Source organism: Dicentrarchus labrax, unplaced genomic scaffold (genome assembly GCF_905237075.1).
Source record: "Dicentrarchus labrax unplaced genomic scaffold, dlabrax2021, whole genome shotgun sequence".
Taxonomy (NCBI): Eukaryota; Metazoa; Chordata; class Actinopteri; family Moronidae; genus Dicentrarchus; species Dicentrarchus labrax.
Window position 1 is genome coordinate 17034594 of NW_026136706.1, and position 16203 is coordinate 17050796.

Below are 16203 nucleotides of genomic sequence, written 5' to 3' on the forward strand. Positions count from 1 at the left end.
CCAGTGAGAAGTCCTTTTACCTGCCACCCCACTGATTAATTAATTTCACACTGTTTAATTAAATCCACAGTCTGGGGAGTCTGGGCAGCACCGTGGGGAGCCCTATCTGAGCCTTGTGTGCACAGAGATTACTAAAGAAGGTCTCAGACACCCGCTCTCTCTTACTGATGTTGACACTGACGTCACCCTTCTCTGGATAGCATGCTTGTGTCAGTGTCATCTGGCAGTTGTGAGCCTTTACTGCTGGGGACATGATAGCACTGTACCATTTGTTGATTATCTGCTGGCATTTACATTGACAAAGGAGACTGGAGCAGTTGACAGCATTTGACACAAATAAGTATTTGACAGAAGCATCTGATGAAATGTGGTGCTGCAGTATGTAAACCTTGGATTTCCATAAAGTCATTTAACTGTACAAATACACATCAAAGCCAATCAAAAGTGCCCTAATACATTATGAAATAGAAAAGTAGAAATCCAGCTGGAAAGTTTCCAAAATATGTACATATAAACTCGTAAAATTCATGGGCCATGTTCTGCTAGATCAAAAACAGCACAGACTGGCTTCAGCGTAAATGAGCATATTGAACTCCCATATCCTGTCCAACACTGTTGTATCCAACAGTCAAAGCCTCAGAGACATAGAGACACTGTGTCTCTCATGTCAGAACAGAGAGAGGTGCACGAGTGTGTAGCACAGCAGGCAATATGACTGTGTGGGCTGGAAAGCACGCATGTTACTTTCTCTGTTCTCTTGAAACATATTTTTGGCATCTCTAATCACAAACAACACATTTTGAGTCAGATGGCTCAAATTTGTCTTGACAGCGCAATTTAAAAACATTAAAATGTTGCACGATTTATACAATTCTGAGTAGAACAATATATGTACACAGTTACATTACATTAATTCTTGCTAATCTTTCATATTAAGAAACCTGAACCGGATTCTAACTGTTCAATCTAGTGTTTATATATTGAGGAAAGCAAGGGTAATTGATTGGGTATCTAACGATGGAAGCCTGCTGGTTTGCTGCTATGTGAGGTGGAACCAGCATTTCCTTGTGCTCCCTATTTGATGTGCCAAGATCTATTAGAGCAATGAACACCCAGTAACACTAATATGCAAAAGTTATGATGTAAAACAAAGTTGCCATTCTTTTTATCTGATTCCTTTATTGAAAATAAAGAAAGGAGTGTCAAAAGTAGCTCTTCAATTATCTATGATTTAAATAAGGCACTTTCCATGTACATGCATCTGTGAAAATAATGGAAGATGAAAGTTTCATTTTAGAAATCCACAGTACTTTACTGGAAGGTTTAATTAGCTAAATACAATAAAGTCCTGTCTTTATGACACATATCTTCAATACAAACATCACAAGTATTCACACGCTTTTATTCAAACAACCTCTTAACAAACAGTTGAGGATTGTGCTCCTTACTTAGACAAGATAAACTTTTAATAGGCATTCCAGCGTGCAGCATCAAGACAGTTTTGCAGACTGATACAGCATTAGCTGGAAGAACAGCGCTCTATTTGTGCTTGCCTTGTCCTGTGACAGGAAGACCTATCAGGTGCTCATCTCTACACCCCCCCTCCCATCCCCTCTCCTCCTGACCTCATTCTGTCATCTTCGTTTTCCTTCTTCCCCACTCTCAGGTCTTTTATAAAGTGTCTCCATGCATTACACATTTAACAATGCATTAAAAATAGGCCACCATCAATCAGTCATTCAGTGACGGAGACAGAATCTACTTGTGGCACCAATTTGATATGTTTCTCAAGGTTCAAGAACGAAAGGAACGCTGTAAACTCTTAGGCTGCTGTGTATGTGAAACTTAACAGAGATGAAAACACACATTTATGTGCTAATAATACACCATACCCCCTAAAACCCACCAAAAAAAAATTAGAATTCCCATTTGCTTGATTTCCTACGGCACCGTATCTCACCAGAATCCAGAAACAGAATCAAAATAATATATAGGCAGGCAATAAGCCGTGACAAGATTTCAGTTGATGGGTGCCAGGTTAACATCGTGCCCAAAACAGTGATTTGAGAACTGTGATGCATGATACAGGATAGGTACGAGGTAAAATCTGATGTAATGGTTGGGAGTGAGTCAAACCCTGGGGGCAAATTGTCTGAACAGTCTGACTCCAGGTTGCTCATGCCAAAGCAGATGTTCAACTGACGACAGCAGTACAAAAGACAGTGCAGTATGTTATTCACAAGGTATTTCATATTACTAGGACAGTATGTCAAGATTGCTGAACTACCGATAGAGCTGCTTTGATAGCCATATATATATATTTAATGAATAAATATTAAAGAACTCTCACAAAGGATCTTCACAGTTCCACATGAGTTTTGTTAACATGGTACGTTGTTCTCCTGCTCAGGTAGAGGTATGGAAGCCTGCTTGTGTGCTTTGATGCTGGAGCTCTGCTCTGAGGCTTGATCCTGCATTCTGGACTTAAAAACAGACTGCCCCTCGTCATGGGTAACAGCTTGAAGAGGTAGACACCAAGTGCACAGACATGCCTGAAGGACCACACACACAAAGACATTTGGTCAAAGGATAACACACATTTACTATCAGCTTCACATGGAGAATGGCACATTATGGGGTTTATTTATACGTGGAATGCAGCTTTACCTATTTGTATGCCTCAGAATAATGACCTACATTAAAAGCTTTGTTGCTTTGATACACAATCTGTAATTCAGAGAGGACTGTTCTATACCTTCTGTTTTATTCCTCTGTGTAGAGACATTTGTTGAGAGCAAGCTTAAGTTTTTTCAGTTCTTTTAATTAAAGAAAAAGGGGACATATTAAATAAATAAATAATCAAAAAATAAAGGTGATTGTTTTAATAGTTTGCTGTATTATTGCAAATGAAGAGCAAAACTCTGATGACAGCCAAAACAAGTATGTTTTAAATATGTCCTACTGAGCTAGTAATGCAATAAATGCTTTTAAAATATTTTCCCTTGAAAAATTGCCTTGAAGCTATGTTTTCTTCCTCCTCATAACACATCACTCTGATTCAGTGGAAAAACCGTCTGGTAGATTGCCAAGTGTCTGTTTCTTTTCTTTTTTCTAACAATGTTTTTCCAGACCATTTTCACTTATCACCCCCTCAGGTCATTGCTTGCTCCAGTCTGGCCGTTTTACAGACATGACTCCATATGTCCTTGATGACACATATGATAGCTCATCCAATGTGGATCACATTGTTTTCAACCCCCCCACCAGATTTGTCTAAAACTGAATAGTGCCCTATATAGGAGCAACTGGAAAAACAAAAAGTGCATGACAGCATATCTTACCTTGAAACATCTTTTAAATCTTTTGCTGACTATGTACAATGCAATAGGGTTGATGCACGAGTTGAGTGATGCCATATTAATGCCAAAATAGTCTAGGACAAGAAAGACACTGAGAAAGAAGGATAAACATTAGGTATTAATCAGACAAAAGAGCACAAACTGGGTGATGAACAATGAAAAAAAGGTACTGAATTCTTCATGCTCACCTCAGTAGCTGACACCTATTAGGATCTTTCTCATCATATATGGTTAATTTCAGGATTCTGCTGAGGTATAGAGGCAACCAGCAAAGCGCAAACACAAGCACCAGGCAGAAGACAGTTTTTGCAACTTCTCGTCTCTAAAAAAGGAAAGATACAGTCAATATTAAAGTTGATGTTACACCAATATGCGTGCTTAAAATGTGCTTAAAAGCATTAACTAACTACCTGCTTGGTGTGGTCGCTTAACGTGTTCTCAGTGTTCCTCAGCATTTTTCTGGTCATGAGTATGTAGAAAATGGAGGTCCAAGCCAGTGGCATGCAAAAATAAAAGCCAAAGAGCCACCAGTCCTTTACTGATTTATAAAACTGTTGATTAAACATGACAGAGGCCCACAGTCAGTCGGCGTGGCAGAAGGCGAGATGTTCAGTAGTTGCTACATTATGCAGCATGCATAAAACAATATTTCAAACATAGAAAGGTAGGTAGGTAGGACAGCTACAAGAACGTGTTGGGCATCTCTTGGACGAAGTCAAGAAATAATACTAGTAATTATATATTGCTTACTGCAATGAGTAAAAAGTAAAAAGACAATCAAACCACACATAGCACATGTTGATTTGTTTATCCTGTTGCATTGGCTGGAGACTATTACATTACCTGCATGAACTGTGTGGTTTGCATGGGATGAAGCAGACATATTCTCAGATGCTTGTCTTTATAGTCCATTGTTATCATATCAAAGCCGACAACTTCAGGCACAGCCAGCAGGATAGAAACAACCCATATCAGAGTTATTTCGATTGCTGTCCACACTGGAACCCCGATGCCTTTGATTCGATTCCAGGACACTACAGCTCGGTATCTGCTAAAATCAATTGGAAAATGTTATGGCTTGGGGGACTTTTTGTCTGTAACAATGATACATTTTTCAGTTAAAGAACATTTCAAGGGCTAATGCTAAACAATCTGTCTGCTTGATAAAATACAGATAGTAGCCAGCAAACACTATTTACTTTTAGGGCACAGGACAGTGCCACTTATCTGCGTACCTGTCAACACTCAAAGCACATAAGCTCAACGCAGTAATTCCAACAGAGGTTTTCTGTATGAAGGGGACAAGTTTGCACAGTACCACACCAAATGGCCAATCTTCTGCCATGAGCTGAAGCAAAAACAAAGGGGAATTTCAGTCAGAGAAAAACACCCACAATCAATTTAAGGTGAGATTGAAGTTTTAAAATGGATAAAAAGAGAACAGGATAAGGTGGAGCATTGTGTTCTCATTGTAATTGCACAGCGTGAGGTGAACAACTCACCCTGTACGCGTTGATTGGAATGTCTATCACAATGTGGATGAGGTCCCCCAAAGCAAGACTCGCAATGAGAATGTTCGGTCCACTTCTCATGCATTTGTTTTCATATATGATTTTTAGTAAGGCTGAATTCCCCACTATTCCAACAACAAAAACAACAAGAGAGACAACCGTATTGACATATTTGAAGGCATTTCTGATTCCAGCTGACTCCAAACACATAGGAGGGTGTGATGTTTTTGGTCCTGCTAGTTGGGGTGGATGAATTGAACTGTTGGATTTCTGTTTTTCCACTATTAAAAGACCAGAGGAGGCCGTTTCAGAGAGCTCAGTTACAGCGATTGGGTCTGAATGCTGATCACTGGCCTCGCCTCTGATGAGAATATTTCCCAAACAAAAAATGAGAGCCACGGTCCACATTGTTGATGATTTCCTCAAAAGGCCCTGAGATGTATTGCCAGCACTGGACTGAAAATGAGAGTGAAAATAATTAGCACAGAAACTTAGCCTTGAGATTTACAGTAAAGCATTCAGATGAAGAAGCAGATCAATTTAATTTAATGATCAAAAGGAAACAATAAATAAACAACACTAATACAATATGATACACTGAATTATGCCAGCTTACCTTTAGATGTACAATCTATGCATGAAACGAGCGTCTGCGATTGCAAAACGGGACGTATGTTTAACACATGCTGTGCCTCCTGGAAATGTTAGAACCCAGCTGAGGGAAATCTGGGTTTTATATGCGGAAGGGAAAGTAACAGGAAGTCTAGCACTATGGCTCATGCAAAGGGGAAGAGTATTTAAAAAGGGGGAGGGAAACTCACCTGGCTCAGTGAGACACACCTGGGAGAGCAGCTGAGACCAGCCTTTGTTTGGCATTTGATTTGGTAGACTCCATTTAAAACAAATGTTTAAAAACAGAACATTAATATTGTATGTCTAGAACCATGAAATACTACTTTTTCTTGCAGGGGTGGTTTGAGTCACATTAGCTTGCTGTGCATAGGTAAATTTAGTGCTATTTAAGAGTTCTGATTTGGTTTAAATTTAGATTACAATTTCTCCCCTTCCTTACTTCTCATGCATTGTAAATAAAATCTATCATTTGGTATAGCAGTCTCTGGCTCCAGTTTATTCTGTTGCTTGTGCATTGAGTAGCACCAGGTCACACAGACTAAGGTATTGTTGTCAGCATTAGTCATCAATCTGTCAGTAGTGACTGTAATTACTTCCCTTGATGCATCATCCTCAATGAAAGGATGGTGTTGAAATGTATTGTCTGTTATCACAGAGTGACATCATTTCATTTGGGATATTCTGTTACGTGTTTCCTTCTCTCGCTAAAAAGTTGGCCTTTCTATGACATAAAAGTTCCACACAAAATCAAAGTGTTGTAGTAGTAAAATGCCTATTTCAGTGAGGAGATTTTTTGCTTAAAGCCCCTGAGCCTCAATCATTAAACTTAGAAGTCATCATTAGCAAATGTAATGGAAACAGGAGAACTGTCTTCTCCAACTATGACAGTTTGGATGTACATGAGCCTGATGCAAAACTACCGCCGGGCAACTGCACTTGAACAATAACAAAAATGATACAAGTGGAACCGTGAAATATTCTCAGTGAGTGTCCTTTTAGGATTTTGCTTCAGTTGACATATCACGATTTTTCAAACATGAGTCAGTCTCCACCCTACCAGAGAGACACTGCCTCTGCATCTCCTGAGAGTCCTGAAGAAGGTGACTTCTCCCCTCGACAGCTTTGTGACAACCCAAAGAGCCTGGAGGAACACAAGACATGTGAAGACCAGGAAGATCCCATTGTTAATATCATACCAGACAACTACTCCAGCTCTCTTTTGAACACTAAAATCTGTGCTCCGCTAGTAGCAAATGACCTTGGGAAACTGTGTGCTGGCATGCTTCCACAAGAACAACCGATTATTGAAAGTAAGTTGGTTGAGTTGCATATGATAGTATGACAACTGTTCACTGCCAGGCTGTCTGCATACTCTACATTTTAATAACTTTTCTTTTCATGTAGGCGATTGGAGAGAAACAAGATGCTTCAGTACATCGCCTACAAAAAAGAAGCTGTAAGGAATTATTTTAATTTTCAGTAGCATGACTGAAAGACCTATAAGCATGACAATAGTATTCATATAACATTCCCTTGAAGAGTCTTGTTTTAATGACCACATCATTGAACTCAAGAAAGCATTACCATTGTTAAATTTTAGTTAGTTATTACATTTTTGTTGCTTTGTTTTACCCATATTTTCATTTGATATGCTATAAAATTGATCTGAAACCAATTTGAAATGCTTGGCCTTTGGTTTTTGCTGTTCTTTGATGATCATATAATAATAATTTGCTGGTCAACATGATTAAAAAGCCACAATATATGTATCAAAACTTGGGTAATGACACTGGCTTTAGGAGAAGAAAATCAGTTTTGATCTGAAAACTTGCAATCCATAATTTCAATCCCAGCATGTACTGGGCGAGTATGGTCCCAGAACAGTATCCCCCTCTAACCCTTTTCATTTGTTCGCTACACTTACCTCAGGATGCAGCTGTTTCCACCCAAAAGCACTTAAAAGGTCCAGTAAAACTACTGTACGTTACATACTTGTTAGATGGTAAGGAAGGTCAACAAATGCTAGCTAAACACCAAGATTTTTATCAATTGATAAGGATCAGAGCTGAAAGAAGAGTGAGTATTTGACAGGAAACATTATCTGAACTGATATCAAATAATTTGTAATGTTGCTCCATGCCTGCTGAATGTGCAAAAATGTGAATGTTTGCTAACATATTGGCCAAAACAACTTTATGAGACGATGATATGTCAGATGTATGTATTTTATCTTGTGGAGGAGTTCCTCTGCCCCCAAAAGGCCAAAATGTATTAATTTAGCTGTAAGATGAATAGAGTTGTTCTGTAATTCTTTGTCTCCTGTCTGTGGAGTGAAAAATAATTGGCACTGAAACTTACATTTAGGTGAGGAAACGGATCAATTTAACTTACTGATCAAAAGGAAACAATAAATACATTTGGTTCTGTCTCTGTTCTCCGGAGCAGTCCGGTCTCACCAGAGTTCATGGAGGTACGTGCCCTGGATGGAAGATTCATTACTTTGGTGAGCACTCAGACCCAGACAGATTGGGAGTGGGTGGAGCAGAGCCTCTCTTTCAGCTGTCAAGGTAAGCCATGTCATCAGTTTGGGTGCGAGGGGGTCACCTGTTCCTGCCCCCTCTTGCCTCTCATGACTTAGACATCTGTCAAATTCCCAATTATTTCTCTCTTGTGCAGTTCAAAAGGAAATTGAAGATCCAGAGTTGTTGCAAGCAGAGGTTGTGAGCGTGGACACTGACAGTGATTCTTCACAGGACGCATGCTCGTGGCAAAAAGTGTGTTTTATGCAAGTGAAGTCAATTCTGTTCTCCCAAATGCAAAATCTGGTGGTAGAAAGTAACTAATGTTTACTCAAGTACTGTAGCCTACTTAAAGGTCCAGTGTGTGGTCCATATTCAGGAGAATCTAATGGCAGAAATGGAATGTAATATTCACAACTATGTTTTCTTTAGTGTATAATAACCTGAAAATAAGAATTGTTCTGGGGTTTGTTTGTTTATCTTAGAATGAGTCTTTTACATCTACAGATATCACAGGTCTCCTTCCATGGAGGCTGCCATGTTGAACCGCCATGTTTCTACAGTAGTCCAGAATGGACAAACCAAACACTGGCTCTAGATAGGGCCATTCATGTTTTTTGTAGTAGTTTCTCTATTCTGCCTGTACGGGAAGAGTGCAACTACACACCTAAATGCCACTAAATCCTACCACATTGGTCCTTTAAATTATCCTTATATTTACCAGCTGCAACACTGAAGTGATACTTGTAAATAAATATATCATTAATCCAATATATTTATGTACTTTTTCTTAAGTAAAATTTTGAATGCATTACTTTTACATGCAAAGTATTCATGGTATGTTTTATATATATATATATATGTGTTATATTATTACATCCAACAATCTATACGAGTATTGGTCTTATTCACATCAGGAAACAGAGGATGAAAAGATGCCAGAGAAGGAAGATGATATACGTTGTGTGGGTCCGCCTCGACTCATAGCACACAAGCCAGAACCAAAACAAACTACTAGTGAAAAGGTACCGTCGACTTAGTCCTGTATCTCTATATTGCCCATAGTCCCTGGAAATGACAGTGATGGCCTTTTTCATTTTCCCACAGTAATAGCAGTGTGTGGAGGCTATAATATCAGAGGTGGGGAGGTGATTGTGAATCTGTTTTTTGCCGCACTGTAGGTTCCAAAGGTTGAATCTAAACAGGGTGTGCATCTTGCTCAGTGTGACTATTGCCAGCAGCTCTGTCAGCCCTTCATGCAACTGCTGGAAAATGAAACAGACTTTGAGAGGGTTAGTGTGCTTGTTTACCTCTAAGAAGAAATTGAAAATAAATTCATTAGAAATAATGACTTTTCAGATTGACTGTTTGTGGTGGGAAAAGATTCATAGGGGAACAAAAAAACCGAAAAAAAAAAACCTAATGCTGTAATTTTCTTTTATTCAGCTCTTTTGTTGTGAGCAAGCAAAACAAATGAGAGAGTTTATCCTGGAAGAGAGAGAAAAATTGGTGCAGAAGGAGTCAAATAGAAAGATCGACGTGAGCTCTTATGCACCCATGATGAGTGAGGAAGACAGGGAAGCTGCTGAAGAGTTGGCAATTGAGAGGTGAGTAACGTAGGCGTTGTGTCCCTTGTGTGTTTAGTTTATATGTTGGGAGGATGGTGGGGAAGGCTCCTGAGGGACATATATGTAACTGTATTGATATTGATATTGATATTGATATACTATATTGCATGCAATAAAAGAGTCCAATTTCTCTTAGTGCTGACTGTGACAAAAAAATCTAAATTTGATTCCAAACATACCCTTCAAGGTTTGGCATTGCATTGTACAGTTTCCCACTTCTGCAGAAAATAACTTTGTTATTTTTTATTTAGGTTGAGACATTGGAAACTCCAGAGAAAACTTAAAAAAGACAAGATAAATAAACACACAAGTAAGTAGTCAACCTTGGGCCTTAGTCTTGACAAACTAGTTCAAATGATGAATACATGAAGTATTCAGTTTTTCAGATTTCTCATTGACAAAATATCAATAAATGAATGTTTTCCTTTGTCTGTTCAGGTTGTAGTGAGATCAAGCATAAAATTTACAGCCTGTCAAAAGAGATTCAATACATCAATGATGAGCCTCACAACCCTAATGCTGCTGGCATGTCTACACTACAAGAAGAGACAGATGGTGGGGCTAAGGTATGTTGCTGTGTTCTTTTCCTAAACCACAAGTGTTTTATCAATGGTCTATTTACCAGAAATGTAATAAATAACTTGGTTATTGGTATTACAGCTAAAGGATGTAATGAAGAAGTTCTACAAAAGTGGGGAATGTTTTCTCACCTTATGTCAAGATGGAACAGGCAATGTTTTGTATCCTTTTAAGCAGTGCACAAAGTGGAAGATCAAGGACAAGGTCAGAGTAATGAGAGGGTACACATTTGTTCCCTTTGATAAAAGGTTTGCACAGTCTTAATGATCCTTAATAGACAAAGTTATCCTTCTGGGAAAGCAGCCATTATAATATCCTCTGCAGAAGCTGCTGACTTCACTTACATCATCTTGGAGGACAAGGACACAGCCCCCAGCATCAAAGGCATTTTCACAAATAAAGGCCACTCTACATGCTACCATCCCAATGGAATGATATGGTAATTGTTACTCAATAACCTTTATTATAATAATTTAAGGTTCTTACTAAAATGAGCCCTTGAAGTAATAGTAATCCACATTTATGCTTATTAGCTTTCTAGTGGAGCGGATGAGTTGGTTGATACTATTCTTACAACTTTTCATATCAGTACATATTAGGCTACAGCCAAAATCTGGTAAGCTTAGCTTAGCAAAGACTGGAAACAAGAGGAAAAAAGCCAGCCATGCTGTATCTGTATCTGAAAGTAGCAAAATTTTTGTATGTATATGTTTGTGTGATTTGTATTGTGTAAAAACTGCAATTTGTTTTATGGGGGTTTATGTACCAGACTATGTCTTGACTGGGAGCAGTTGCCAGGTAACCAGCGGATATTTCAGAAAGTTACTGTTCCCAGATGAAAAATAGTCCAAAAATCGCAATTTGTAGGTTTCAGTTTTTGTATGGATTAATCAAACAAGATACAACATGTTAAATAATGAGGTTTTAGAGGTGCTCATAAGTGTATTTTGTTACCCTCAGACACTGCAGACTAGCTGTAAAGCTGTATCCATTCTTTATGCAAAGCTATGCAAACCAAGGTGTATAGTATAGTATAGTATATGTGGTTTCAATGTTCTCATTTAACTTTCCACCAGAAAGCGAATAAGTGTATTTCTGAAAGTGTCAAACTATTCATTTAATTGAATTAGTCAGTTAGGAATTGAAAATAAATGTTATTATGTAATGTATGTATGTATAAGACCTATAAGGTTTAAGGACCAGTGTGTAGGATTTAGTGGCATCTAGCAGTGTAGTTGCAGATCGCTAAAAGTTACACACAGGACCTTTAAATTACTTTTTGACCACAGATAGTTTTTTGATTAACCTGCTGCTCTCATGTTATAGGTCAGGATGTGTCTATAGCTAATATCTGTGGTGTGTCCGAAGGTTGAATCTGACCCCTGTCGGAGGTCTCTGCCTCGGTGAGACAGGAGCTTTGAGGAGGCGCTGGAAATGGTTTTATTTTGACCCACATGGACGAAACCTTCCCTTCAAGCCTCTAACCTTTTCCCTGGGCCCTGACATCAGTGTGCGGATACACTCACAAGAACACATGTACATCACCTTTGCACATCGGCAAAACAGCGTGCGCTTCAGCGTGGGGTCAAAGCTTAAGGTGAGTAATGATAAATGCAAATATAGGAGCCGCCATATAAAACTGTATGCTGCAAATTATAGCAGTCATTAATGATGTGCACACAAAAAAATGAAAAGGGACTACATATTATTTTTCTTTTAATGCAGCTCACTTATCAAGAGAACCATGACAAGCCGGAGCAAAACGTTCTGGAGAGATATATCCAAATGAAGAGCGCAGAGATTTACTCTCTGCTTGGCCAGATGCAGACCTGCATGTCCCACCGTTACAGTTTCATTATCCAGACACAGCAGCTTAGCAGACAAATGGAAAAGGAGAAGTCATCCAAAAAAGATAGACCAATGTAAATGAAGAGAGAAATACATAATTGGCAAAAGCTGATAAAATGTATTGCTGTGTTACAGTTTACAGCCTTGCATTGGTCTAAACCTCTGTAATATCTGGTGCTTATAGTCATTCACGGTTATATTTAGACTGTAAAGGGCTTAAGGTTTATAGAATAAGATTTATGGAAGACTGGGTCAGTTGGTTTGGCAATGCAGACATTCAGTAAACATTAAGATCAGGTAGTTAATATCTTGAAAAGGGAGGAATCTGAAAAAAAGAAAATAAAAAATGGAAAGCCAAGGTTGTCTGTGTTAGTATTTAAATCACCAACAACAAATCAATTCCTCCAGATATCATGATATACCTTCAATAAGATCTGCTGTGAGATTCAGTACCTAATGGGTTGTTTATGAAAGAGAATAGCTACACCTCAGAATTGAATGATAAGTAAAAAACTTTAACTGAAATCCAGATATTAAACACCTCTCTTACCAGCATGATCAAGACTTTCAATACTTAAGGAGCCCAAAGTATTTTCCAACACCCGACTTGTTGTTGCAGCTAGTTTGTGCCAATGGTTTTTCCAAGCTGTGCATACATGCCCACTTTCCCCATTTTACCATCTTACTAGTGATTCCCATTTGTATGAAATATGGCATAATAACTGTTCATCTGCCACCATGCATGTTATGTTACTGTGCTGTTACATAAAGAAGAATCCCTTTGGGTCCCGTAGCACGAGATCAAGTTAGTTTTTTAATTGGATGTTTAGAATCAGTATATAATTTTGAATTTATTTAGAAAGTAAACACAACGTAATGTTTTTTTGTTTGTTCGTTTTACAAATGCTAAATTGCCTGTAAATTGCAACGTTCAGAGAAGCTTGCCAGTGTGCATGTACAATAAAGTCTGAAGCATTCTTTGCCATCTATTGCAGCTTCTTTTCAGGTTTGATGCTTTTATGACATCTTTCAGTACAGTCCAAAAGAAGTAAAGCCTGAGAGGCTGTGAAGGATACCACATGACAAAAGCTGATGTGCTTGTACAAACATTTTTGTGCAACACAAAGTATAAAAAAAAATGAAACCCCAGGATTCTTGTGATAAATAACCATGTTAGTAGTATCCCTAATTGAAATAAAACAGATACATCCTGTTGTACATCACCAAGGCTTTCCAATTACCATAAGCATGCTGTGTCAAAAGTTATCAAAAGAAGCACATCAAGGTTTTTAAAGATGAGTGTGATCTCGGTTCCATTTTAAATCTACTTGTAGCTGATGGTAACATCATTTTAATCTACTATAACCAGTCTAGTATGATTTATTTGCATTATCTAGTTACTATATATGGCCAACTGCAAGACTGTTAATTAGTGTTATTCCCAGATCTTATTACTGAGCTAATACAGGCATTGAATGTGGGTATATGGCTGATTTACAATTACACTTACTATTTTTACAGAAATTGCAGACGGTGAAAACGCACTGCAGAGATGAATATTCTCTTCCCTCCCTATTCTCCTGCTTTTCCCCTAAAATCTAATTTACATTTGCTTTATTGGCATGCACATAATAAAGTACAGTAGAGTAAAAAAGGTTTCCAATGTCAGTATAATAATTAGATTTGTTAAAGAAAAGAATTATAGGCACATTGCTACCTAGTGTATGACAGAAGTAAAACAAATCAATGAAAACTTTGAAAGACAAACTGTAGGCAACATATATGATAAGATGAGATGTAGTTTAACAATGTAGTGTTATGACTTGAACAATAATAGAGATGGTGAGAACTACAGAAGAAAAGAGATCAAATAAAAGAAGAGGTGGATTTGAAAGAACCTCAGTACAGTTTTCTCTCTCTTTTTCTCCCATTTCTGTTAATGTGTCTCCCATAGAAACAGTTGCTTATTGTTCGGTGGTTGCTATGGTACATTAGGAGCAAAGCATGCTGTTTTCATTTGACCATTCTGTATCTGATTCAAAATGTTAGTTTTTTTTTGTTGTTTTTTGTTTTGTTTTTTTATCATTCATTTGTGGTTTATCTGCTCACATCTGCTCCATAAAAAATAGAGGATATCACGAAGATGCAAACACTTGACTCACCAGTCAAATCAGCTGAGATGGATTCAACAACAAATCTCGGACTTGTAAACAAACAGAGGTTAGGAAAGAAATGTGACAAATTGACAGAGACTTTAGTCACAGCATTATTATTATTATTATTATTATTATTATTATTATTATATTAAGCAGTAGAAAGCAGCAGAAAACATAAAATCTTGCCTGCATGCAATGTTGTCTCATTTTTAAAGGAGGAAAAAAGGAAAAGTTTTATCTATTGCAAGCCTTCTTTTGATAACTTAGAGATTTTTATTTTGTTTGAAATTCAACTTCAAACATGCAGTTCAACCAGCACCTCTGGATATGGTTCCCATGCAGTAGATAGTACTTGTTGATGGGCAGGTGTATTGTATAGTATTATGCTTTATAGGTGCTTGAGTTTTTCCATCATGTTTGGGCTTAATTAAGCTGACAATGAAGAACTGGTTCCAGTGTAAGCTCATATGAATGTCTGAGGATTCATGCATTCGACGGGAGAGTTGTCACCAGAATCAGCGTTGGTTCGCAGACTGACTGGAGACACGAGGACGAGTGCAGTCAAGGTGCAGTTTCTTCACATTTATTGCTAATTATGAATCTTTGACCTCGGTCAGTAAATATCTCTGAATATCTGAGATGACAATTATTTGCATTTGCAGAGTTCCCAAACCAAGAAACATCTAAAGCTCCTGACGAGAATTTGGGGTTGACTATTGAGGAGCAGGTGAGTGTGTTAAGGTGGGGTAAATGCCCAGAGGATGGTTTACAGCAACAAACTCACAATGAGGTTTTCTTTGTAAAAACCCTCCTCCCTCAACTGCAGTGAGGATGCCCTTGACAAAGTAAAAGCTTTGCTAGGACACTCAAGAGTAGGAAAGGTTTCTCTGTACTTGTCATTACATTTGAAATTCACTTTGTAGAGAGACCTTAGACAAATGGTGAATAGATGCAATTAGCATATATGAGGTCTTTTTGTGTGTTTTAGAGATAATTTTAGGATTGGCAAAGAAACACTGAATTTGAGTTTTCACAGCGTTGTCTATCCTTGTCACAGTGTAAGTTTTATCTTGTGAAAGATGATGTGACATGGTATCCAGAGACATGGTTTTGATTTATTCATGAAGCACAAGTTAAAGACCTCAAAGAATTTAATAAATTATGAAGTGTCTTTGTTTTTTTCTCCTCAGAGCGTTCCTAAAAACACGAAGTCTGAGTTGGAGATATCCCCAGATAATGAAGTGTTGGATTCACTCAGCAAGGAAACTCCCGCAGCCTGCCAAGAAGAAACTGAAGAGTCCTTAACTAATCTGGACAAGGTATGGAGGAAATGCCACTTGAAACTGCTCCTTTTCTTCTTCTAGTATAAATGTATTTATGGAACATGCAATTAGTCTACGTTTGTCTCGTATCAAAACTAGCCTGTCTCCGCTGCTGCTTATTTTAAAACATGCCAGAACGTAACATGCTTTTTGAATATCTCATTAACTGGAATGTTTGCATACTATGTATTTGTGACAATGTGAGTGTCTTTTTGAGAAAAAATTGTCTACTCCAATAACGTTTCAGAGCCCAACTTCAAGTGGATCAGACTCATCAGAGGAGTCGCTGCAGACTGTGTGGACCATTTGCTGTGAGCACTGCCAGCAGCTGAAGAAACCCCTAGTGACCAGTGATCAGATAGCCAACGGTGTTGACCTAAAAGAGGTGAGAGAGTGAGTGTGCATGTACCATTGTTAATATGGTGACATGCTCGTGTTAAATAAAAACTGACAAAAAGAGTGTGATTTTTGCCATTTGAGGAGTTACACTCCCTGTCAATGTGTACATCTTGTATAGCAAAAGCAATGTCATTGTGAGCGTTCTAGCAGGCTGATGTTGCATTCAGCTGAAAGCACAGAGCAGCTAGCACGGCTGTGGAATGTTACTGTTGTTGTTTTTTTTTTAGAGTTTACAAATTCAGAATGAGT

At 38.1% G+C, this 16203-nt stretch overlaps 1 protein-coding gene across 2 annotated transcripts; it reads right to left on the reverse strand.

The window, feature by feature from the left end:
• Nucleotides 1–1618: 1618 nt before the first annotated feature.
• LOC127365629 (endothelin receptor type B-like) lies at nt 1619–5589 on the reverse strand. 2 transcript variants are annotated; one of them, XM_051403921.1, is made up of 8 exons: nt 5487–5589; nt 4862–5326; nt 4595–4707; nt 4203–4407; nt 3770–3910; nt 3548–3681; nt 3342–3450; nt 1619–2552 (listed from the first exon to the last, which is right to left on the reverse strand). In XM_051403921.1, the coding sequence occupies exons 2-8, from the start codon at nt 5276–5278 to the stop codon at nt 2382–2384; spliced, it is 1290 nt and encodes a 429-aa protein (XP_051259881.1). In that variant the 5' UTR covers nt 5279–5326; nt 5487–5589; the 3' UTR covers nt 1619–2381. The 2 variants fall into 2 exon arrangements, with proteins under 2 accessions (XP_051259881.1, XP_051259880.1); XM_051403920.1 differs by having other exon boundaries at nt 4203–4410.
• Nucleotides 5590–16203: the final 10614 nt, after the last annotated feature.